The 24,736-nt window shown below is 46.4% G+C and overlaps 1 protein-coding gene across 11 annotated transcripts in view; it reads left to right on the forward strand.

Annotated features, from left to right (window-relative positions):
• The window catches only part of ITPR1 (inositol 1,4,5-trisphosphate receptor type 1), a 160,309-nt gene that overhangs the window by 36,599 nt on the left and 98,974 nt on the right, over positions 1-24,736 (forward strand). For 7 of the 11 annotated variants that reach the window (XM_039559038.1, XM_039559036.1, XM_039559037.1 and 4 more), the window contains 11 exons: positions 10,881-10,996; positions 14,545-14,631; positions 15,360-15,518; positions 16,347-16,445; positions 16,962-17,045; positions 17,128-17,274; positions 18,506-18,601; positions 19,637-19,681; positions 22,616-22,767; positions 23,658-23,757; positions 24,208-24,368. In XM_039559038.1, the coding sequence (XP_039414972.1) occupies positions 10,881-10,996; positions 14,545-14,631; positions 15,360-15,518; positions 16,347-16,445; positions 16,962-17,045; positions 17,128-17,274; positions 18,506-18,601; positions 19,637-19,681; positions 22,616-22,767; positions 23,658-23,757; positions 24,208-24,368 (1,246 nt within the window). Of the gene's footprint in view, positions 1-10,880; positions 10,997-14,544; positions 14,632-15,359; positions 15,519-16,346; positions 16,446-16,961; positions 17,046-17,127; positions 17,275-18,505; positions 18,602-19,636; positions 19,682-22,615; positions 22,768-23,657; positions 23,758-24,207; positions 24,369-24,736 lie in introns of those variants that run through there. The other 4 variants (XM_039559040.1, XM_039559046.1, XM_039559047.1 and 1 more) reach the window with 2 other exon arrangements.

The following is a 24,736-nucleotide window of genomic DNA, read 5'->3' on the forward strand; positions in this document are numbered from 1 at the left end:
AGCACGTGGTGTTTGGGATGGAGCACAGGTGGATGGATGCTTCTGGCTTGGCTTGGGTGGAGAGACTGGGACTGCTCCAGGCAGGGAGAGCAGGTTAGAAAGGCAAATCCTGCAGGAGCAGAGTGCTTGTGGGGCAGGTGAGCCCTGCTTTGGCTGCTGTAGCTGCTATGACAGAGGGGTGAGAAGCCTCATTGTAGTTTCAGCAGAATGTTCTTTTTTTCTGGTTGTTTTTGTCTCCAGGATTTCAGGGAAATAGGGGAGGCATCGTTAGCACCTAAACCCAGACTTCTTTGCTTTGTAGTTGGACATGGAGTTAAAGAAATGAAACTTGTGGTTTTCTCTGCAGGTGTGTTTTAGGTCCTTGGTTTATCACATGAAGTTCTGGTGTTCCTGTGGGCTCTTACAGCCTGTTCTCCAGGGAGATATAATCAGCTGTGATAAACCAAGGAGTCAGAGAAGCTGCTCTGTCTGTTGGAAAATAGACAGCAAGTTAGTGGAGTGTTTATTTCTGCAGAAGGCTCACACTGGGAGCATGTATGAAACATCCCTGAGATGGATGATAGCGTGTTCCGCTTCTTTTGCTGGAAGACAGTGAGGTAGTAGAGCAGGCAAAAATAAATTGAATTACATCCATGCATTTAAAAAAGAGAGAAGAAAACAACAACTCAGTTAAAGTTGAAAAAGGATCAGTTTTTCTTTAGTAACTCCGTGTTGTGCTCGTGTGGTAGCACTTTGGCAGCTCCGTGGAGCAGGTGAATTGCATCCCTGTGGGACACGTGGAGCATCCCCAGGATTTGGGAATGTCTTTGCAGGCTCTCAGGTGCTTCAGGTGGTGGCAAGTGCCCCATCAGTGTCTCTGTGACACAATCTCTGGGTGGGTTTGCCTGTTTGCAGTGGCAGCCCTGCATTTACATCCCCGCGGAAGCCCCGAGGACGTGCTGCCGGTGGGATGAGCTCCTGCAGGCCTTGCTGGCGGGCTCTGCTTCCGCTCCCGGCCGCGGAACATTTGTTCTTCCCATCTGCAGTGCAGCCCAGCGGGGCTGGCTGCTTCCCATCGCTGGGATCCAGCTGTCTGCCGTCCCGGATCCAGCGTGGCTCTGCTGCCTTGGCTCCTGGTGCTCACTTCCCTTATTTGGTAACGCACAGCTCTTAAGCTGTTCCTGGAAGGGGCTGTTTTGCTAGTTTAGGGACTATTTTCCACTTTCATTTTTGATCTCTAAAGCCATGGATTGTGTTTCAGCAGCGGTGCTGGCACAGCTTAACTCTTAAGTGCTGTCAGGCTGGAATACTGTGCTTTTTAGAAGTGCTTGGCTGTTTCACTCTCTGCTGTAACGCTCAGCTTTGCTGCTGCAGAGGCAATATATGGCAGCACTTGTGTTTACGGGGTGTATACACCTTGTCAGCATAACCTGCTTATTAAAACGACTTCCAGAGTGCAGCCTTCAGTGCTAAGATTATGTTCTGGAAGCCAGATTTTAATTAGCTGCATGATTTGTTGGCGTTTTCCGTGCTGTGTTCCCAGGAGGGGAAGCGGCGCCCAGCGCCGGAGCGAGCTTGGACAGATTGAGCTGCATCACTTGATAGGCCTCAGCAGAGCATCTCTGGGCCCCTGCCAAAAGGACGGGGACTGTTTAAAGTGGAGAGAGGGAGAGGCCTTTGGGAGGTGAAAGACTCAAGCCCAGGAACAGAAAGCAAGGAATAAAACTCCCCGACTGGGAAGAGATGTAGGCAGCGGCGTTTTGCTGCGTTTGCCTGGGAATGCAGCATGGTTGGGCAGCAGGACTCTGTTCAGCTCCAGAGTGGTCCCTGTAGTTAAGGCAGGCCTGTTTTTTTTGCATTTGTCTTTGCTTTATTAAGCCAGTTTCTGGAAGTCTGAACATCTGTGGCAGCTCACCCCTCCTGGGTGCTGCCCATGTCTGCCCACAGTGTTGGTCACAGCTGGCTGTGCTCTGCGAGCTCTGCAGAGGAGACACCAGCTTGGGAATTCACTCAGAACCTGTCAAAGACTGCTCTCAGTTGGCTGCATCCAGAGAGGAGGAGGGTGGGCACATGGCAGTGCGATAGGGAAGGATCCATGGTGTGGGAATCGTGCTTAGAAAAGGAGTTGTTGATGCTGTGCTGTGACAAAAAGTGCAGTTGCTGCCTTGGAAAATATATAAAAGGAAACATTGCCAAAAAGCATAGTAATTATTTTTTCCAGTTTTGCTTCCTGGCAGAGCCTCAGGTGAAGTTTCTTGTTCAGTACAGCACCTCGTGCTTCCAGAAAGGCACGAGAGAAAATCCAGGAGGGAAATGGGCAGGAACACCACTGAGCAGTCTTACATCTTGGTAGCTGTGGGACAGAGGAGCCTGCAAATATTGCTGGGAGAGGGAGAAGTTCTCTTCTGCGTGTCCATGTGGAGAGGGAAGGAAATCATGGCATGAAGTTGTAAAAATAAAAATAAATTCTGTATCTGTTAGATACAGAAATAATGGAGTGCTGGAAGGGATCGCTTCAGATGTTACGCAGGAGTGGAGCTAATTCTGCCCTTGGAAGGGAGGGATGATCTAAGGAAGCTCTCCAAGGGGCTGTGAACCTGTATTTGGAATTCTGCAGGAGGCACAGTGGGTTGGGAGTTCAGGAGGGCAGCACCTGGTGCCAAAGGAAAGAAACAAATAAGCATTTCAGGCAAGAGATCCCAAGTGCTTCATTAGTGTAAGAAAAATTGAAGCACTAAATTCAATTCTGTTATTTCTTCCATTCTTCCAACCAAGACCTCAATAATATTATCAAATATTTATTTAATGTCCCTACATCTTTTTTTGGCAATGTAGTTTTTCTTTAAGCCAAATCCATTTAAGAGCTGAAAATGGAGCTGCTTTATTGAACAGCTGAAAAATTTGTCTTTTCTCTTGCGTGATGCTGTGGTGGTTCATTCCCTGTGACACGCACACGAAATGTTTTTAAATAGAAGTGACTTTTGTTACACTGTTCAGTTAGCTCTGTCTAATAGCACAACAGTATTCTTTCCATGCTGGTCAACACTGACGCTTCCAGAGGGGGTTTGAAATTTGATCTTCCTTGTTCTTCCTGTGCTCAGACCGTCCAAGCTTTCCCTGCCTCCTGCCCCCACTTCCTGCCCCGTTTTCAGCAGGAACTTTAATCCGGAAAAGCAGGAGCAAGTGAAGAAGCAAATATGAGAATGAAATCTGAGGGGTGAGCAGCCAAAATTAAATGAAATTTGGCCAGCAAATAAATCTGCTTTGGTTTACTGCCGGGGTAAAATGTAGACTGAAAAGACCCAAAGATATTGAGGAGGGAATGTTGCAGGGTTCCTGTCCTGAGAATTGTGTTGGTGTCTCACAGGGAGATTTGTCATGGAAACTATGAAAAGAGAGAGAGGGAATGGCTTCCTGGGTCAAGGATCCAGCTCTCAGGCTGGGAAAAAGGCTAGAGCCACAACAATTTACTTAAAATTGCTTCTGCAACTCATATGACATTAGTTTGCCGAATTCCCTTCGTATAAAGTACAAATCCTTCTCCATGTGTGTAAAAATTGATTTTCAGTGCCTGTGAGGGAGAGAAAGGGATGGCCTTTCAATTTGTCCAGGTGGCCTCTTGTTCAGGGTTCCTTTTCAGGCTGGACCAGAGATGCAACTGAGCTAAGACAGCACAAACACTCTCTGGGACCAGCAGCTTCCTTGGGATCCTGGGTTAACTCGCATCAACATGTGCAGCTGTAAATCCCTTGCTTGAGGTTTTTTCCTTCTCTTTTTCCCTCTCCTCAACATGAAGAGGTTTTTTCCCAACTTCTGTCTGTTATTAGCCGGGAGCCATCAGAGTGCTTTGACGATTTCTAAAGAGATTATTCTTTACGTAGCTTCTCTTGGTCGCAGTTATCCATCGTGTCCATAAGTGAGGCTGTTCCTTAATGCTTCCAGGGATATGTGGTGCATTCACTGTGTCCTTAACAGCTTTCTCTGAGGGAATTGGCTCTGTTTTGTCATCCCAGCTCTCTTGTAGCCAGCATTGCCCATCCAGGGACACCTTATCTATAGTGATGACAAGGAGAGGAATGGTTTCCTTGCTTCTTTAGCCTGAATGGATGTCAAATGGGATATGTTGTAGTTAAATCAGTGGGGTTTAGGGGTTTTTTTTTTTCCTTTCTGCTTGTGCTGCTCTCCCTTCTGGCTCTGTGTTTTCACGCAGCATCTTCCCTCAGTACCAGAGATAGAAAAAAGCATCTGGTCTTTCCTGCAAATGTTTCCTTTTGGAACTGCCTGTATATCCAGTGTCTAAATATTTCTCTCTTTTTGAGTAGCAGTTTTCTTTTTGAAGGAGACCAAAGAGGTTACGTGTAGAAATAAAACAAACACTGGTGTGTTCTGAACTCTTTGAAACACAAGGTGTTTACTTAAAGGTGCATTTCTCAGGTCAGTATTTTGGTTGGTTTTTGGGCGCTTTGCTGCTGTTGTGCTCGTGGGGGTGCCTGGGGGGTGAGTTGTCTGTGCTTTGGTTCTTAGCTTACCCTGAGATGTGACAGCGTGTCCGGAGCCTCAGGAGATGAATCCCTGCAGGTGAGGAGTGACGTGTTTGCTCTTCCTTGCTGCAATCAAGTTTTCCTCTTGGGCTTCTGCTGAGGGAAAAGCCAGGTTGGACGGGGCTTGGAGCAACCTGGTCTGTGGAAGGTGTCCCTGCCCATGGGGTGGGGGTGAAACTGGAGGAGCTTCCAGGTCCCTTCCAGAACCCAAACCCTTCTGTGATTCCATGATTCTAATGACAGCCTTATCCCACAGCACATTTCAATAAATCTAAAATGCTGTGTTTATTTTTGTGAAGTCACAGTGTTGGGTGCAGGCATGTGCTAGTTAGTTACGTGGTCAAAAAGCCATTGCTTTTTAATTAATGCTTCATTGCTGAATATGTGGCTTTAGCAGACGTTGATATTCAGTGTCCAGCTCTCAGGTATATAATTTTTCTCTCTCTGAAATCTCTGTTCAGTCTTCTCCCTTGGCTTTGATACCTCAGCTCCAAGTTAATAACAATTACATTATTTCCTGTGTTGTTACAGCTTGAACAAATGAAGCAGCAATTCCCATTGGTAGGGCTTTGCATAAATGAATATAATGGCAAGAGGGTGGTTACCCTCGTGTCTTGCAGATAGGAATTGAGGGTGGTTATTTTAACACAAAAATTAAAATATATTTAGATCACAAATCGTGCACACTCTGTTTCAATGTTGGTTACAAGGGTGATTTTCCCCCCTTTATTCTGCTTTAAAAAGCAAAGCATTGAAAGCCCTTGAAATACAAGATGCAGCAGCACAAAGCAGGGAGGTAACAGACGTCACCACAGCAGAAACCTCTAATAAATTTTATCATGTAATTAGTGCAGGGTTTGAATCCCGAGTGACTGGGCTGCTTTGCAGAGGGATGTGATTGCTACGAGATCTTTGGGCCTGGAATAGAATCCCAGAATGGTTTGGACTGGAAGGGACATTAGACCTCCTCCAATCCCACCCCTGCCATGGGCAGGGACACCTTCCACCATTCCAGGCTGCTCCAAGCCCCAATGTCCAGCCTGGCCTTGGGCACTGCCAGGGATCCAGGGGCAGCCCCAGCTTTTTCTGTTCCGTACCAATGCCCTGCTCACCTGTGCTTCAGTTTCCCCACGTGTGGAATGGCAGAACTGTTGGCAACACGAGGTTAGAATTCAGCTGAGTTCTTCCACCAGGTTAAATGTGCAGGGTCCAGGTTTGGTTTCCTGGGTGGAGCTGTGGATGGAGCTCCTTTGGGAGCACAAGGTGAGTGCTGCTGCATCCTGACAAAATCCCTGTTCTGAACTGAGCTGCTGTGCTCCCAGCAAAGCTTGATCACTGCAAGTTGAAAATGAAAGGATGTCTTCTCATCACATAGAGAGTCATTTCAGTAGGATAAGGCTCTTTTTTCTCCTTCTTCATGGAAATGCAGGAATGATTAATAATCAACACATTTCTGTAGCTGCTTTTGTTCTATATTCTTTGAACCTCTTAGGCTGTCATCTATTAATTTTAAATCTCAGAAGGAACAAGTATAGAAATAGATGATGGAGTAATCCAGGCGTTTCTGAAAAGGTGAAACTTGTCTGTGATTGAATATGTGCATTTTGTATTATTCTCCGAGTCTCCTGTGTGAAAATACTGCATTTGAGCACAAGAGAGGTCTTCATTTTGTCTTTAAATAAACTCCTCATCTTGTGGAGCATTACCATCCTTGTGAGTGTATTAAAGCTGTGCAATTTTGTAAATATAAAGTCAACAACTTCTATTTACAGTATTTCCATCATTGCCAGCTATGTTACTTCTTCATTACAGCTATTCTTCCATATTTAAAATAAAAAGGAAAAATACTATCTGTGTATTTATTCTCTCCTGTGAGCAGGCTTTGGCCTTGGGAAAATATCAGGTATCTAAGTATAGAAAAAGTCTGAAGAGAAACTGCTAAATTTCAGCAGGGAATTGCTGGTTTTCTTTTAATTTTAGTTTTGCTGTGCAAAAAAGAGTTTGGTTTTTTCCAAGTAATGAAGAAACAGCTGTGTTGGTGTTAAATATTCAGTGGATTTGTAAGTGACTTATTTAAAGAATCTTCATCTTTATAGATTTCCCTCATTTGAAAGCACCCTAAAGTATGATTTTTGTGAGGGGGAGTAATTTCTCTTGGTTCTTACCTTTCTCCAGTTGGCATTTTGGAGAGTCTGGGTTTAAAACCCGAAATAACGGCACACCTTTTTGTTGCCAACAAAGTATTTGATTCCTGCTCTCTCCAACTGCAGAAAAGTTGGTGAAGACCTTCTTCTAAGTGCTTAAAATAGGCAGTGGAGATTTGGAAAAAATGATGAGTGGTGGATTGCACAACCAGCCTGGCTGGAGCTGAAACTGCTTCCAGATCATTCTGCAACGGGCACGCTGGAGAAGGGCAGAGGGAGGAAAATGGGCTGGGGCCTTCCAAACTGAGCTGAGCTCTGACAGGACCAGGATGGCACCTGAAGGAGCTACAGAAAAGATAGGGAGGGATACAGGGACAGGACAAGGAGGAATGGTTTCCCGCTGCCAGAGGGCAGAGTAGGATGGGATATTGGGAAGGAAATCCTTCCCTGGGAGGGTGGGCAGGCCCTGGCACAGGGTGCCCAGAGCAGCTGGGGCTGCCCCTGGATCCCTGGCAGTGCCCAAGGCCAGGCTGGACATTGGGGCTTGGAGCAGCCTGGGACAGTGGGAGGTGTCCCTGCCCATGGCAGGGGTGGCACTGGATGAGCTTTGAGGTCCCTTCCAGTCCAAAACGTTCCATGATTCCATGAATCTTTGCTATTGCCTGGTGGAGCTTTGGGTGTCAGCAGTGCCTGTTCAGGAGCTTTCTGAGCTGTCCTCCTAGACCAAGGGTAGAATTACCATAATGGCATCACTTAATGCCCCAAATGGTGGGAAAAGCCTCTGAAGGGGAGGCTGGAATTGCCTGGGAATGTTTGATTTACATATTTCTAGGCAACTTCGTGTGAAAGAAGGTGATGATGTCTTGGGTGGGCTCTGAAATACTCCCTTCTCCATAGCATTCCAGCCTCTCTAACCTTGGTATTTGCAATTTTTGACAAGTTTTGCATTATATTTTCAAGTAATCTTATTAATGCGCTACCTAAATGTGACTTAAATTCCCGTGTGATGGACTCCTTTGTAAGAAAAAGAAAAGCTTGGTCTTTGTCAGGTTTTTCATTGTGCTATGAGAGCAGAAATTGGACATTTGAGATGGGGCTGCTCGGGCTTGGGCTGGAGGGAAGGGTTGGAAGTTTGGGATCTGTGCCTGGTTGGAAAGGAGCGTGGTGTAACTGAGAAGGGAATGAAAAATGGAGAAGAGAAAACAGAAAGAATGGGGTAGAAGGAATTGGCAGTTGGAATAATGGTGCTGGCAAGTTTCCCTCTTCCTTGAACCCCAAAATACTCTGGAACACGGGAGTTTCTAGCGTTCCCAGGATCCTTGCTTTTGACGACTCCTCTGTGCTGCCGGTGCACGCAGAGGGTAACCAATCCTTGCCGTGATATTTCGGGGAGCTGCAGGTGGCAGAGGCCCACGTGGGCTGCGTGTCCCACCAGTGAGAGCATTCATCTCTCACGTGGTGCCGTCGCAGCCGTGCTCGGCCTCGCTTTATTCCGTGCAGAGCAGCCGCTGACGGAAGAGCAGGATTTAGCTTGGAAGCGTTGAAATGCACATTGAATATGTGCCCATGTAGCATTCAGCATCCTGCTGGGGTAGTGTAGGATTATGCAATCCCTTTTTCCTGCAGGACCTTTGTTGGGTGTTCAGGCTTGATGTATCATCGTTTCATCAACAGTGACGTAGTATTTTATTTTTATACTTCTTCATTGTGCACTTCTGCCATTTTTCACCGTATATCGTGAAGATCTGAAAGGAAAATGCATTCCTTCCTGGTTAATATTCAACAAACAGTCTATAAAAAGATGTCGTTACTGTGCAGTAATTGCTTTATTTATCACCTTTCCTCTGTGGCTAAAGCTGCTGGAATCACTGAGCGGAGCAGGGAGCTGATGGTTTGCTGCTCTGGCTTCATTTTTAAGTTTTGGCTTTGGATTTTGGGCTCCTGTTGTAGAAATAGACCTAAATTCTGTAGGGATGGTGTCCGATACGAGTGGCTTTATCTTGCACAGTCATCAGGACTGTGGGTTGCAGATCAATGACCGTGATGGGACTCAGCCAGCACATCCTTGGCTTTGTAAACATCCACGGCCATGGGGTCTGGAGATCTAAAAGTCTTCTGGTCATAAAATTCATGTATTTTGAACTGTGGTGAAATACATTTGGTGGCCATACGAAGGTGAATAAGATAAAGTTGAACTTCTCAACCACTTCAGAAATAGATTTCATAGGAGAAATACTAGAAAAAAAATATACTGGGTGCTTTTCATTGTTTGTTTTAGATCTGTAGCTTTGTTACTGGGGCGAAAACCCAAGAAAAACATGTTGTGTTTTGCTTTCTTGCACTGGACAAGGTCAAACACACTTGTAGCCCTCTGTGGGTGCTTTAGGCAGGAGAGGGGGTTACTTGCAGTTAACAATTTGGAAGTTAAGCTTAACTTGACAACTTTCTTGACTGAAAAGGATGGAAAGAAGTGCACTGTGACTAAATCTAGCGTACAATTAATTCTTCTCTGCAGTTCTGTGTGTTAATTGCTGTCATTGTGTGAACTGATGGTTTAAGCAAAAATAGAAAATTTTATAACTGGTGTGTTGCTTACAATGCGGAGTCTTAGCTTGAAGTGCCAGCCCGCAGTGGCTTTTTGAATCTCTGCTGTGCTGTCAATCGCTGTGAATCATCCTGGTGGAAATGAAAAAGATGGTGAAGAGCGCAAACCTGGAGAGTGTGGTTTGCACTTTTGCTGGTGGTTCAGCAGCCCTAGGCTGGCAGTGTGGATGGAAGTGGAGCCGAGTGTTTCTGCAGAGATGCAGTTCAGCCTCCTTCCTCGTGCCCTGAGCTCTGTCCTTCCCCGGTGTCGCTGCGTCCAAGGGCCCCGGTGCCGTACCCAGCTCCTGCCGGATCTGTTGCTGGTGTCCCAGGCTGCTAAACCAGGGTGGAATGGGATGGTCTCCGAGGTCCTTCCAACCCAAACCATTCTGGGATTCTTTGCCCTTCTGTGAAAGGTTTTGATGTTGCCTGGTGTGCTCTGGGGGTGGATTGGAGGAAAGGCATGACAAGAGTGAAGGTGTCAATCTCAAATGGCATCCAGAGGTGAAATTACCAAGGTCTGTCTCAGCCCCTTCAACTTCAGCCTCTGGCAGAGCTGCCATGACTTATCTCTGGTGTGGGGTTTCTCCCTTCTTGCATGCAGAGTGCCTATGAACAAGCAGCTCCGTTTTTCAGGCAGGGAGGATAAACCAGGTGGGTCTCTCCTCACCTTGGTGCCTCCCAAATTGCGGTGGTTGCCTGTAGGGATGGATACCCCAGGAGCCTGGAGAAAGGCCGTGTGCACGAGGAGCCTGAGCCTTGCATCTGCTCTGTTGCCAGAGAGGCTGGGAACAGCCTCCTGGCTCTTCTGGCACTTTGTTTGAACTTCTGAGCTGCTACTTTGGGCGCTGCCTTTGAATAGCTGAATTTATTTTTTTGCGTGTTCCGTTGCTTAGCGACGAGAGGAGGAAAAACAGTCACTGCAGCTCATGTGGGTTTATTACTGATAAGTTAGCATCTCTAATACAGAAATGTATTTTTAATAAGACTGATGAGCTGTGATTCCTGACTTTTGCCAGGCAGAATGTTAAATAAACTGTGTTGATGCATTGGGTATAGAACCTGACACCCTGAAGGGTTTGATGTTACCTCGAGCTACGCCTTGAATGTCTGTGCTTGGGCAGGCTGTTGTTTGAGGGTATTTTGTGCTGCTGCCACTTTATTAGGTGAGGTTCTCTTAATTTTTTGCCCTGTTTTCCCTAGCAATAGAAGGGATTTGATTTAAAAACTAAACAGACAACAACAGCAGTGAAAAAATCCAAAGCAAAACTCCCCACCCTGACATAGTTTACCTGCTGAAGTAAAAAACTCCAAGCTGAAAGTGCAGAAACCAAGTCTGTTTGCCTGGGAAAGCGCTGGAACGTGTTCCCATTTTAGTCTGGTACCGTTTTTGACTGGGACAAGTTATAAATTTTCTGGTCTTGCATCAGATGTTGGCAGCAGCAGTTGGTTTTTATCATTCATGGGGCAGCATTCCTGTTGCTCAAAAAAGCATTTGTCTGATCAAGAGCTTTTTGGAATTTGTTTATAAACCTTTCCTTGCCGCTGGAATATTTGGAGAGCGTTAGCAGCAAGTATCCAGATAATTATGACTGGCTGAAGCCATCTCTGTGTTTGTTCCATGTTTTTCTAGACTGCCTGTTCAAGCTATGTCCCATGAACCGGTACTCGGCGCAGAAGCAGTTCTGGAAGGCAGCAAAGCCAGGGGCCAACAGCACCACGGATGCTGTGCTGCTCAATAAACTGCACGTGAGTATCCCTCTGCAGGGCCCTCCTCACCCTCAGCACTCACAGCTATCCTGCTTTTTAAATAAGGATTTCCAGTCAGCTTGGCACAGTTGAGGAGCAGACACCGCGTGTACATAAAAATCAGCGTGCAGGATTCCTTTGGAGATGTTCACAGTTTCAATCCTCTGATTTATGACAAATTCACAGAATAAGCTGAGTTGGAAGCAGCTCCTGGCCCTGCCCAGACACCCCATCAACCCCAGCCTGGGCATCCCTGGCAGCGCTGTCCAAACGCTCCTGGAGCTCTGGCAGCCTCGGGGCCGTGCCCATTCCCTGGGGAGCCTGGGAAGCGCCCAGCACCCTCTGGGGGAAGATCCTTTCCCTGATCTCCAACCTAAACCCCCCTGACACAGCTCCAGCCGTTCCCTGGGTGCTGTCCCTGCTCACAGAGAGCAGAGATCAGTGTCTGCCCCTCCTGTTTCTGCTCAAGGTCTGGATCCCCCAGTACTGTGTCTGTGATGCTGGGGTAAAGCTGGGGTAGCCCTGGAGCTTTTGTCATTAACCTGTGGTAAAGATAATGGTGCTCCAGGGCAGCATTTTGGGTGTTAACAGCATAAAAAAGGGACCTTTGAAAGAATTGCACAGAGGATTCTCAGGCACTGCATCTTGACGTGGGAAATCAGGAGCTGCTGGTCTGATCAATCTATTGGGATTGCTCAAACAAGCATCGCTGCTGTTGATACATGGAAAGGTTGATGGGTAATTATGAGTAATTATAAGGCCAGACAGCCTCTCCTTCCGTATTAGCTTGCAGTATTTAATATTTTCTGGGTAAAATGTTGACATTCAGCAGCTGAAAACTCAGTAAGGCAGTTGATTGCTGTTTTTAGAGCTCCTATATAAAAAAAAGCCAACTTAACTTAAATACCATCTGTTGACTTCAGAGTTAAATAAACTCAGTGTTTATGTTAAAATTACATAGCTGGAGTACTTCATGTCAAAATTACAATTCTAAATATTTTTAGGTTCTTTAAGCCTATATTAAGCTCATTGTAGCCTGGAATATGAAATGGCCCCGTAGGAGAGTGTCACTTGCTGATTGCCATATGGCTGCCTCGCTCCTGCACTTCACAAAGACCCGCTGGTGGACTCCTTCTGCTTCAGAAAAATGTATTTATAACCCAAAAGTATCAGCTTGGCAGGGACAAAGCTATTTTGGTAGCACAAAGCTCCCTCACCTGGGCCGTGTTTCTCATGTTGATAAGGGATGTAGGCTGTGGCAGCAAGCTTAGAGTGATGGGGGTTCTGGGGTTGGCTGTTTTGCTGTATCAGGAAAGGGGAGAGTTCATGGGTTTTATGAGAAAATAGAGTCTAAATACTGCCACATGTAGAAGAAAAAGGCTTTGGAATTGCCCTGGATTACAGTCTCATTTGGAGTTGTCTCCCCTTCCCATAGGACATCCCAGTGCAGGTGTTTGGGACCTGTCCCTACTTTTCTGACACTTGACCCTTTTGTGCCAATGTTCTGGAAATACAGGATGAGATTTTTCCAGGATGAGCCCCAGCTGAGTGATGCTTGCACAGACATGTCCCACCTTGAGCTGCTTGATTTAGCAGAAGGATTTGAGTGCCTTACAATTCTATGGGGGTTTATTTAATCTTCACCCCTTGGCCATGAAGTCAGGTGGGCCCATCAGGTCTGCAGCGACCCGGGGCTTGAAAATAATTGTGTCCCGTGTACGTCACTCGTATCAAAACTTCCTTCTGCTCCTCCTGCGTGTCCATATGTCACCTTTTCCACTTGCTGGTGCATGGAATGCTCTACACCCTGTGCTGTGCATGGGACCCTGTGCCTGGGCTCACAGCTGTGAGTTCTGCCCAGGGTGAGACTTCTTTATCAGTGCCTTGCGTTTCCAACGCAGTTGATGATGCAAGATGTGTTCATCATCATCACTTGCCTTTTTTGGCTTCTGTTTGTCTGCTGGTGGAATTTATTGTCTGCCATGGAGCGCTCCATGCTGAGGTCAGGTTATTTTAAGTTAATGCCATTTAAGGGATTTAAAATCTGGGACACTTGTCTCTCTGTGGTCGCAGCATCTGAGCTGCTTGAGGAGCTGACATCTAGTGGCCAGAAAAGTGGTTCTCCCGGGGAGACTGTCGGGTTTGGGGGATGCTTTTGAAGTATGTCCTAACTCCTAGTTGTACTTCCACAGAATACACTGTTTTCTGTATTTATAATAAATGTGGCACCCCGTGTGGCAGGGCAGTCCTGGCTGCGGTTGCTGTTATTGGGGGAGGGCTCCAGTGTCTTGATGAAACCTTTTCTTGACAGAATACTTGGAAATCAAGCAAAAAGGTTGTATTTTAGTAGTACAGAGAAAATTGTGTTGCATTGCATGGCTGAATAAAATTTTGAATTTGAAGGAGCAGCTGTAGCTCAGGGTCTCCTGAGCAAGAAGCCAGTTTTCATACCTAGCACAGCATCTAGAAATAGCAGATTTTAAGTGAGCTGGAGCTGGTGACATTCTCTAACAGTGTGCAAAGAACTGCTCCGTTGTCCTGTGTTATTGGTACTTCACCTCCCTGTAGAGAGGAACTGTGGACACTTTCTTCTCCAAGAGAAAACTGGACCTGCCACAGTCCTTGAGACCCAAGAACCAAACCATAAGCCTTGATGCTCAGCCTCCTAAAAAGTCCAATTTTAAATTGCCCTCCACCTCCAGATAGGAGTTAAAGCAAATAGAGATTTATGTTTTTAATTCAAAACATCATCTTTCCTGTAAAGTGAAGGAGAAGTTCTTTACCAAATGAAATTGTTTTAAAACAGCCTGGGCCAAATATCTCACTTGTAAAACAAAAATGGCAAGAGGCTCACTGTAAATTATTAACTAGGTCTTTGTGTCTTTATAATAATTCAATTTAGCAAGGGCTTTCCCTTTCCTTGCCCTGTTGGTGTGGTGCAGGAATGCTCAGCTGTGGCACACAGGATCCATCTCCTCAGGGAGCACAAGCTCTGGTGTGGGGGGTCAGGAACTCTCAAATCCAGAGCTGCAGTGGGCATTTGTACGAATCTTCCCAAGGATCCTGCTGCACAGGGAGGGGCATTGGAGCCTCCAGAAAAACACAGCTTGGAGGGCAGCTGGAGCCTGTGTTGGCAAAGGAAAATAAAGAATCAAAGTTGAGGTTCTTTCATTCATTTTGTGTAGAAGTCAGTAGAAAGGAAAATAGAACTCCTGGCTGGAGTTGTTACCCATCCCTTTTTCACCTTTCCCCCCACTAGATATCTGCTTTCTAGCTTGTCTGAGCTTTTCATCTCATGTTTTATTCCAAAATTGTGTCCAATTGTACCCAAATTACAGGTTACTTAAATGCTGTGTGTCTATCTCCCCAAACAGTTGAAAAAGGGAATTGGAAATTACGCTGTTGGAAGCTGAGGAAAAAAGAAATTAGGCTCTTTCAGATGCTTGCTGTTTTTCCAGTGCTTTGAAATAATCTCAAAGAAAAGGGACTTTCATAAAACCCCCTTTTCTAAAACACTTAGCAGCTGAACTGTTCTCCCCTAATTTCAGCATGCGGCGGATTTGGAAAAGAAACAGAATGAAACTGAAAACAGAAAACTGCTGGGAACTGTCATCCAGTATGGGAATGTCATCCAGGTAGGCTGTGAACGTCTGTGCAAGCTGAAGAGGATTTAGTTGAAAATTCCCTGCTCAGCGGACTTTAAATTTCTGGAATTCATGGTCAGGAGTCTGTAGTTTTGCCAGTTTGACCATGCCCCGAGGTGGGATCCTGGGAAGCAGGGCCTGGGTGTTAAACCTGTGATGAGGTCAGTTTTTTATTATGGGTTAATTGTGTTTGGTTTTGAGGTCACCATTGATTGTTTTCTTCAGAAATAGTTGTTAGAGCCCTCATTAGAGTTGTTGGAGGGTGGCACATGTACAACACCAAATGTCCTCTCACAGTGAAATGTTGACACTTAAACCATAAACTGACACAGAGAAGGAAAATCAATAGAAGTAGTTACATTTTCAGTTAAATGAGACCAAGCAAAGCAAGAGAGGAGCAGCTTTGCCTCTCACCAGGAAGAACCACTCAGTCCCCAGCATTTCACGAGTTTTGGTCCGGGGTTTTTTTGAGCAGGTTGTTGTAAGTGGTGAGGGCATTTCCATGTGTGTGTCCGTGCTGGGGAAGGGACAGTTGGATTAACTGAAGGTGTTTTGTTCTGTGTCTCTGTGTGTGAGTGGAGCTGTGCCTGCACCCATCAGTGTTTGTACACAGTTCAGTTTGCAGCCCTGTGTAGCATTGCAGTTGTCTCGTGCACGCTCGGGTTGTTGAGGGGCGGAAGAGGAGCATTCTTAGAACTGAACTCTGATTCTTATTCTAGCTGCTTCACTTAAAAAGTAACAAATACTTAACAGTAAATAAGAGGCTTCCAGCTCTGCTAGAGAAGAATGCAATGAGGGTGACCTTGGATGAAGCTGGAAATGAAGGTTCCTGGTTCTACATCCAGCCCTTCTACAAACTGCGCTCCATCGGGGACAGTGTAAGTGCTGGGAGCAGTATCCTCACACTTCCCTGTGGGCACAGGCTGGATTTGGGAGACCTGTCTTGCAATTAATGCAATGTACAGATCTCTGAGTGCGTGATGATGATGCAGGAACAACCTTTTTGCTGTGCTGTCATGAGGGGGAGGAAAATTGCTATGGTAACTTGTATTTTGGAAACGTGGAATGATCTAACATTGGAGGGAATAAGGGACCTAATTAGGCTGGCCTTGCACAATTCCTGCTCAATTCAAAATGGTAGGAAGTGTTAAGCTCCTTCAGGAGGTTTGGAAGGAATAATTAGCATCTTTGTTTTCAGTGTTGTCAGCTTAGAATCAAAATTCGTCATCACTTTGGATATGAGGAGTGAGGTAATAAGGAAGTGAAATGTTCCTGTTCATGGGAAATGATTAAATGCATTGCCATTTTCATCTCTTCTTTTGCAAAATCTGAGTCACTTGGGTATAGGATCTTCCTAAAACCAGGAGGTCATAAGCTTCAGTGTGCTCTGGGGTTTAGGCAGGGTATATATTTGCACCTAAACATGGTGAATTTATCAATCAGCCATCATTTATCCTGTCCCAGAGCTCAGTCTGCTTCTTCTTCAAGGCTCTGAGTCCAGTAGCATAGTGGGGTTTTGCCTCAGTGACTGAGTTTGGTGAGCTAAATTCTGAACCAAACAGAATCCTTGTGGAATACTCAGACTGGCATCTCTCCAGACTGCAAAAAGGTGATTTCCTCCCATCACTTCCACTGGGGGGAAAAAAAAAGGAAGAAAAAGAGCTTTCCCAGTGTGCAAATTTGTCTGATGCTGCACTTCTCTGCAGGTTGTTATTGGAGACAAAGTAGTCCTGAATCCTGTCAATGCTGGCCAGCCTCTCCATGCCAGTAGCCATCAGCTTGTGGATAATCCGGGATGCAATGAGGTAAGGGGACACTGGCACAGCTGGAGCAGCTGTACAAACCCCTCTGTGCTTCAGCTTAGCTATTTGTGTATGGTTGAGAATTCAGCAAGTTGGCTGGTACCTGTGGCACTGCTTAGGAAAAGTTATCCTGGTAATCAGTGACTTAAGTGAAAAGTCTTTGAGCTCCACTTTCTCTTGGGTGCTGGCAGAGGATTGAGTTCAGTCTCTTTTGCATGACTGGCTAAAAACAAGGTGTTCCTTCAAAGTCAGAAGTTGTCACAGTGATGTGCCCCATTCTAGTCACTGTGAAGAAAATTAAACCTACCAGCACAGATGTGTAACAGGTGGCTTCCATGCAAGTCAGTTCTGAGTCACTTGTTCTGGAGCAGATACAGAAAGGACTTCCCTTCTCTAGAGCAATGCAGCCAGGCCTGCAGTGTTCTGGTGAAAGCTGTCTAAAAAATAAGACAGTGGCTCATGGCAGTATCTTGTGCAGGCACAGGACAGTGGGACTGATGGTGTCTGTTCTCCTTTTAGGTCAACTCAGTGAACTGCAACACCAGCTGGAAAATCGTGCTCTTCATGAAATGGAGCGACAACAAGGACGACATCCTCAAAGGGGTGAGAGCCAGAGCTGTGCCTGTCTGCAGCTGGGGCCCTGCTGGGCACTGCCCCTGCTGACCCTGCTGCCTGCCTTTGGCAGGGGGACGTGGTGAGGCTGTTCCACGCAGAGCAGGAGAAGTTCCTGACGTGTGATGAGCACAGGAAGAAGCAGCACGTGTTCCTCAGGACCACGGGCAGGCAGTCAGCCACGTCTGCCACCAGCTCCAAAGCCCTGTGGGAGGTGGAGGTAAGGACTGGAACCCAGGCTGGGGCTGGCTTGGTGGGAACAATTACTGCTTCTGTTTAAAAACACTCTATCTGGATTTCTCTCTTTAGGTTAAATTTTCCTGGTGTTACAAGTTTAAATTAAAATTCCTTCGCTTGCTGTGCTTTCTGTGCACAATCACAGTGCAGCTCTGCTCTCTGATGGTGCAGCACAGAGCTCTTGAACTCAGGTGCTTTACACTACAGAAAAAGGGCACAGAGAAACATCAATGAAGTCATTTTCTTACCAGTCACTGAAGTTTAACAACAGCTTATAATTTCCACTGTCCTGCTGAGTGTACTGAAGGCTCTATTTTTGGTGTGGAATAATGTGATTATGCATATCCTCATTTGATAGGAGGCTGCAACCCCTTGCTAGTCTGTCTGAACTGGCTGCCTTTATTCCATTGGCTTTTAACACAGAGTGACTAACACCTTGGCCATCACTGGCTTCTGAAAATAGCCTCAGTCTGTTGGTATTATTAGAGTTGGTTTATGATTTTAAATCTGATTAAATTATGGAGTGCATATAAGAATCAAAAAATGAGTTGTTATGACGGATGGGTGTTTTTGTATTCCTGTTCCAGAAGTATCTGCTGTGATATTCAGCTTCTCCTGTATTTCAGATGGAAGCTTGCCTGTAATTAGCATTACTTTGGCATGTTACTAGTCTGTGGTAACTGCCCATGTGTGTGCAGTTACCTGGCATAGGTGAGATGGTTCTTCCCTGAAAGCTGCAGGGCAGCTGTGATGAGTTTTCCTCAAGGAATCAGGTGTACCCTCAGAGCAGCCAATATGGGGTTACAGGTGTTGGAGGCTCTGCTTGCCCCCCTTGGTCAGTAAATATAAATATTCTTTTGTACAGCATTGTTGCATTTGAGATGTTTCCAGGTGTCTTCCCTCATCCACTTTAAGCAGTTAAAAATGAGTTATAGCCATAGAGTAATGGATTTGTTGCCTTTTCTAAGGGTTTGTTTCAAGACCTGGCAACACATGCACATGGAGAGCACCTTCTTTAATTCATTCATAAACTGAAGTGAATTAATCCCAACCAGCTCAGAGCATTCCCTGCACTGTGCTGGTCACAGATGAGAGGTGGTTTTGTCTTCTCCCAGCCCCTGGCTCTGTTTGCTCTTCCCTGCACATGAAGTGAGGCAGATCCTGCTGGGAAGGGGATCTGTGTTGCATTCAGGGTGTGTTCCCTTCCCTTGCAGGTGGTGCAGCACGATCCCTGCCGGGGGGGAGCTGGCTACTGGAACAGCCTCTTCAGGTTCAAGCACCTGGCCACAGGGCACTACCTGGCAGCAGAGGTACGTGGGGCTGGGCTGGCACCTCTGCCTGCCCTTGCACCGTGTTCTCTTCCTTTGGCACCTTCTCAAAATCTGTCATTTCCCACCCTAGAACTGGACACGGGGAGGGGAGGAGAGTGGTCATTTGGATTAATAAAAAATAGATGCTAAACATAGGAAATAAGATGAAAGAGCTGAAAGAATACCATGGTTTGGGGTAGTCGTGAGCTGATGAAACTTTTTATACGAATTCTAGAGGCAAGAGCTTCTCCTGCAAAGAATAGGCACTAAATAGTATCCTGTCACGTGTGCACTGGAGTCAATGTGACTTTATTAACTGATGAATAAATGGTAAATGACTGAGAGCCTTTGGGGGAAAATGAATTCAAGTGTTGGTAACTTCTCTCGAATCACTGATTTCTGAGCAGAATCGTAGAACTGAGTGTAAAATGAAAACACTGACTTCAGACCAGTCTGTAAGAGCTGCAGATAGAGAAAAGTCCAGATTAAATATCCCATTCTGTATTCTTCTGATAAGCAGATTGGAAAACTAGAAGCATTTTGTCACATGCACACTGCAAATCCTTTTCAGTAGTGATCCAGTGTAGAGCTTTTCCAGTAAATCTTGGGTTTTCTAATCAGCCAAAACAAAAACATGCTCTTAGATCATGCAAGAGTATACCAGAGGAGATTGCTCACCTGATCCTTGGTTAGAATAGTTTTTGTTCTAAAAGATTTCTCCAAGCCAGTAATTTCTAGTTGGAAATTCCACTTGGAATTTAAACAAACAAACAAAAAGCATAAAGTGGTTAACTCTGTACTCTTGCTCCTGTAGTGATTCTCCTGAATGAGATAAATGTCCCTGCATGTTTGCAGGTTATTTAACTGATTTCTGGCCTGGTGAGCCATGCTGGGTTTGGGCAGTGTGCTCTGCGTGCCTGGTGGTGCTGTGGAGCGCAGGGCTTTGGTGACCACGAGAGTTTAGGCGGTGCTCAGGCTGTTTCCCCCTTGCAGCTGTGCTGGAGTTTTGACGTGCCTGTGATTCTGTTCCATCAGGTAAACCCTGACTATGAGGAAGATGACCTGGAGTGTCAATCCTCAGTAAGTATAGGCAAGGGTATGGTCTTGCCCCTGATTGAGGAGGGCTTGGCACAGGCCCAGGACTGATCTGGCCAGTGCATGGCTGGTCCAGGCTTCGTTGTTAGTGAAGAAACTAAAAACCTGAGAATGCTCTGGAGGCTTTTATGGCCTATCCAAGGAGTGGGTGCTGATGCCTGGATTAGACCCTAGTAAAGAGCAGCAACCCACTTGGAACTGAATTTACACATTACCTGAACCCCCCTCAACTCCTCCCTTTGTGGCATCTTTTTCTGTCTTCCTGTTTCCTCAACCTTTGCTTCCTTGGAGCACTGTCCTGCCAAGGGCTGGAAATCAAGTTGCTCAAGGTGACACCAGATGGGAAATGTCCCTGAGGGAATGTCCCCCAGTGCTGTGCCTGTCTGACCGCTGTGTTTAAGCAGCAAATTCGCTGCCATTGTACCTTGTCTCAGGAAAGCAGGGTAACAGAGAGAAGGAATGGCAGGGGGAGGGTGGTTCCAGTGCCATTCCTCTGATTTTCCCGTGGGAACAAGTCTGTGTTGTCAGTAAAAGTTGTGTCAAAGATTGAGTGTGTGGTGCTTTGTATTAACAGCAGCTTCTCGTTGGTGTCAGAGGGAACCAGCCTTGCCTCAGGAGTTGAAAACAGAGAGAACTGGAACAGCACTTTCCGTTGTGGATTTTATTTATTTCGTTGGGTTTGATCATAGGCTTATGCAGCTTTCTTGGTCATTTGCCCTGTGTTATGGAAGATTTGCACCATTTGGATATGACAAAGAGCTATTCCTTCCATTCCCAAGAGATGAATGGGATGCTTAGAAATGCTGCAGGGCGCCTTTTTCCTCCTTAAAAGGATTTGTCATTATAGCCTGGCCATTAAAATGCTTCCCTTGCCCTCAGATATTGAGCTGTTTTCCTGATTACTTCTTGGTGGCATTTGGCAGCTTGACTGCGCTAAACGTGGTAAAAAACTGAACAAACCCCACCCACAGCTGTTGTTTGGAGGGATGTGGGGGGAACCCAGTACTGAGATATTTTGTTGGGTTGATTTTTTGAGGGTTAGTCGATGTTGAGGTCCTTTAGGTAGACACCCCTGCTCCTGTGGTGTGTCCTGCTGACACGTGCATGGATAACATTCATGCACTGTCTCAGCTCTCTGCTTTTTCCCTGCTCTGTCTCTTTACCACTAGATGGCAAAAACAGACCAGCAAGAACAGGAGCAGGAGCACATAATTCAGCTCTGACAGGAAATTGCCACATCGTTTAACATTCACTGGTGACAGGAGGGTGTAGGCTGCTTTGTCCAACTTTATCCAAACTCCAAGTTGATCCAAATGCGAGCTGTCTACAGGGTTTCTGTGCACAGCTCAGTGGTTTTATCGTTGCTTTCTTCTTACCCTCAGAGGGCTGTGCAGGAAGGGTTTACGTGGGCACGGGTGAGGTGCCAGCTCTACCTTCCAGCAGCAAAAGGGGCTGCCCTTGTCAGCTTTGGGGTTGAATTTCAGTGCTCCCTGAATTGCCCCATTTCCTGCTTTTTGCTTTACTGCTCATGTTCAGCTTTGCCACAGTTTCAAGAAGTGACCAGTTGTCTCCTGAAGGACAAGCTGTGAATGCAGAGCAGCTGTATTCCTCACTGTATTCCCTCCCCTTGCTGGGGGGGGGATGAAGGAGACAGCTGAAATTCGGAGAATTCATTCCAAGTGAGCGAATTTCTCCCAGAATTTCTCTCCAGATGGATTCTGAGTGTAGAGTTGCTCCTTCCCTTGAAGGCACACTCCCAAAGTGTATTTCTGTTCCATACAGATAACTGCCTGTTCCCATGCACAAAATCAGACTTTAAATGTCACTGCTTTGCAGCCAAGTTCATTGACTGCAAATATGTTAACTTGGGAGTATCCTGAGGCACAAGCAACACTGGATACCTTTTCCATATGCTTCAGGATGGCAGTGCCTTGCAGCAGGACTTGACAGGCAGGTGCCTGAGTGCTGACTCCTTTGGGTGCCTCCCTTCACTGGTGCCACCATCACAGAGAAGCTGAGAAATTGGTTTCTTGGTCACCTTGAAATCTGCATCCAGGATTTAGGTGGTTGTGCAGGGACAGCTGGCTCCAGCATGCCAGGACAGTGAGCAACTTCTTTAGGGACTTGTGAGAGCTGGGAGTTCCCTAGGAAAGGATTTGGAGAAAGTTGTTGTTCCTTTTTCTCAGTTCATCTTTGTTTTTTCCTTTCATCATTTGTTTTTAGTCCTTTCATCTGAAACCCTGGGGTTTTATCCGGTTGATGTATTTTTACTTGGCTGAAGGAGGCTGGGGATTTGCTGGCACCTTGGGAATAAAGATCCTTCTGGTGCCATGGCCTTTGGAACACGTTATTGTGCTTGAGAGCAGCACAAGCTGTAGTGTGAACACCAAGACATCCAGCTCCTTGATTAGCTTTTTGTTTCTCTTGCCTGGAGTTGATGGATGTGGGCCCCATTTTTGCTGCTGAAGCTGATTATTTCCCGGCAAGGTTGTTGGTATGTGGTGTGGCTGGTTTTTATATTTTCAGCTTGCTAATTTCTTGGTTAGAGGGATAATTGCAACGTGTGGGATATGTTTGGAGAGCTGGTAGTGTCAGGATTGGGGATCTCAGCTGATGTGTGTTATCAGAAACCAGTCAGAGCTCCCAGTGTGCGTGGGGTGAATGGCTGGTGAGGTTTGTCTCTTCTGGCACTGTCTGCAAGACATAAATTCTGTGTGGAGGGGGAGTTACTGTGGTGGTACTCGGGAGTTACACCAGGGGAATCAAGGAGTGGTTGGCCAGGGCAGCTGCTGTCAGTGTTCTTGGTGTCCTGCAGCCCAGTTCACTGGTCCAGAGTCCTGTCTGCACCCGCAGTGTGTTTGGGGCTGTGAGGGTGGCTCTGCAGGGCCTGTCCTGATGCTGTGGGGGTTCCCTCCGCAGCTGGACCCCGAGCAGGACGCGGCGCGGCGGGGCCGGGGGGCCCAGGAGAAGATGGCCTATTCCCTGGTGTCCGTGCCCGAGGGCAACGACATCTCCTCCATCTTCGAGCTGGACCCAACCACCCTGCGAGGGGGAGACAGCCTCGTCCCCAGGTACGCTGACCACCTGCCTCAGCTCGGGGCTTTTCATGGGTTTTTGGAGGTAAAGCTGCCCCAGACTGTTTTCCTTTTACCCTTTGGAAGCAGGTTCCTCCTCAAATGAATGTAGAAATAATGAGAAAATGCCTGAAGCTTCGCTTGAGTACTTTACAGTTGAGGTGTAAGTAAGAGAACACCATTTTATAGATGGGAAAATTGAGACTAAGTGGTTTCCTAAGTGACTTCCTTGCCAGGAATGACCTGGGACTAAAAGCCTTGGGTGTCCTATCAAGGCATTCGTTCCTGTGACCTGTCTGTATTGTGTTAGGATGTAACACCAGCTATTTAGCACAGGTTTTTCTGTTGTTCACGTGTTCTTCACTGTTCACGTGGCACCTCTTGCTATTGAAAAGCTGCTGCACCCTTCCAAGACACGCACTCTGCACGCAGCCCCTTGCTGCTGGTCCCCCTGAGAAAGCACAGCACGTTTGTTCCATCTATTCAGCAACGCCCTAAAGCATCAGATACCCCAAAATACAGACATCAGGGAGTTCTGGGCTGAAAACCCCAGAGGTAAGGGAGGAAGCTGGCAGCTCATAGCAGTGGAAGAGTGAGGATGGGAAGAGATTTAATTTGTTCCTGTGCAGCAGCTGAGTTACAGCAGCTCAGAGTGGCTGTGGTTCTGTTTCAGAGCAGAATCTTTCATTACGGAAGAAGCCTTGCTCAGGTGAATCTATAGCATGAGCTAAGGCAGTAAGATTGTTATTTCAGTTGTAGGATGCGGTGTGGACAGAGATGACATTTCTTTTCCACTTGTTCCTGCCAGCATGTCAAAATCCCAGCAATGCAAAGACTTCCCAGCTGGGAAGCTGACTCATGCTGGGACACTCCTGACTTTTTTTCAGGAACTCCTACGTGAGGCTCAGGCACCTTTGCACCAACACCTGGGTTCACAGCACCAACATCCCTATTGATAAAGAAGAGGAGAAACCCGTGATGCTGAAGGTAAGTTCTGTTACTTTGTGTAAGCACATCCTTTGACTCCTGTACTTCACAAGAGTGCTGTTGGCAGGAGTTCCACTCCCTGAGCCTGTCACACACCAAGCATGTGACAGGAATGAACAGTGCCTGGGCAAAGTATTTGCTCTTAATGGCTTGGTTTCATGGTAGTTTTCTAGTTACACTGTTCGGCTTCTACCCCACAGCAGTCATCAGGAGGAGGATGTTTTTTCCACTGGCTACAGCAACATTTTGCCCTCTCACCTGCTGCTCCTTTGATTTAGGAGCAGCTCTGAGCTTGCACAGAGAGGGGTAGTGTTCTCAGAGCTTGGCTTCAGCAGGGTCCCATGCTGCCTAAGCAGAGTGTGGCTTTTCTGTTTCATTATCACTGAGTGTGGGAAGCACTGCTTTGTTTCCTGCCTTTGGGTTTGCTGATAAAGCTTCTCTGGGTTTCAGATTGGTACCTCTCCAGTGAAGGAGGACAAAGAAGCTTTTGCTATAGTGCCAGTCTCACCTGCAGAGGTTCGGGACTTGGATTTTGCAAATGATGCAAGTAAAGTTTTAGGTTCCATTGCTGGCAAGCTGGAAAAGGGAACAATAACCCAGAATGAAAGAAGGTAAGGAAACCAGAATTGGGTTCAGATAGTGTTGTTTCCTTTACTCACTAACTGTTTCTTTGAAATTTTTATCAGAGTAAGCAATAGAAGAGGGATTTGGTTTCCTCCTTGATGAGATTTTAAAAAATGTATGGTTTTATTGTTGTGTCTGCAGTGGAGGTTCTCAGGCCTGGCCTGTCCAGCCCTCCTTGTCCTCTGAAGTGAGAGCATGAGAAATGTTGTGATCTTGGGGGACTAATGCCCAGCATACCTCTGCAATGGAGTGTGGGAGCTCCTAATCCATCTTGTGAGGACTGAACATGTGACTTGCTGCAAATCCTCTGACCGTGTCCCTGAAAATGGGGCCACACAAAAAGAGCACAGAGGTG

The sequence above is a fragment of the Corvus cornix genome, chromosome 12, assembly GCF_000738735.6.
Source record: "Corvus cornix cornix isolate S_Up_H32 chromosome 12, ASM73873v5, whole genome shotgun sequence".
NCBI classification, from domain to species: Eukaryota; Metazoa; Chordata; class Aves; order Passeriformes; family Corvidae; genus Corvus; species Corvus cornix.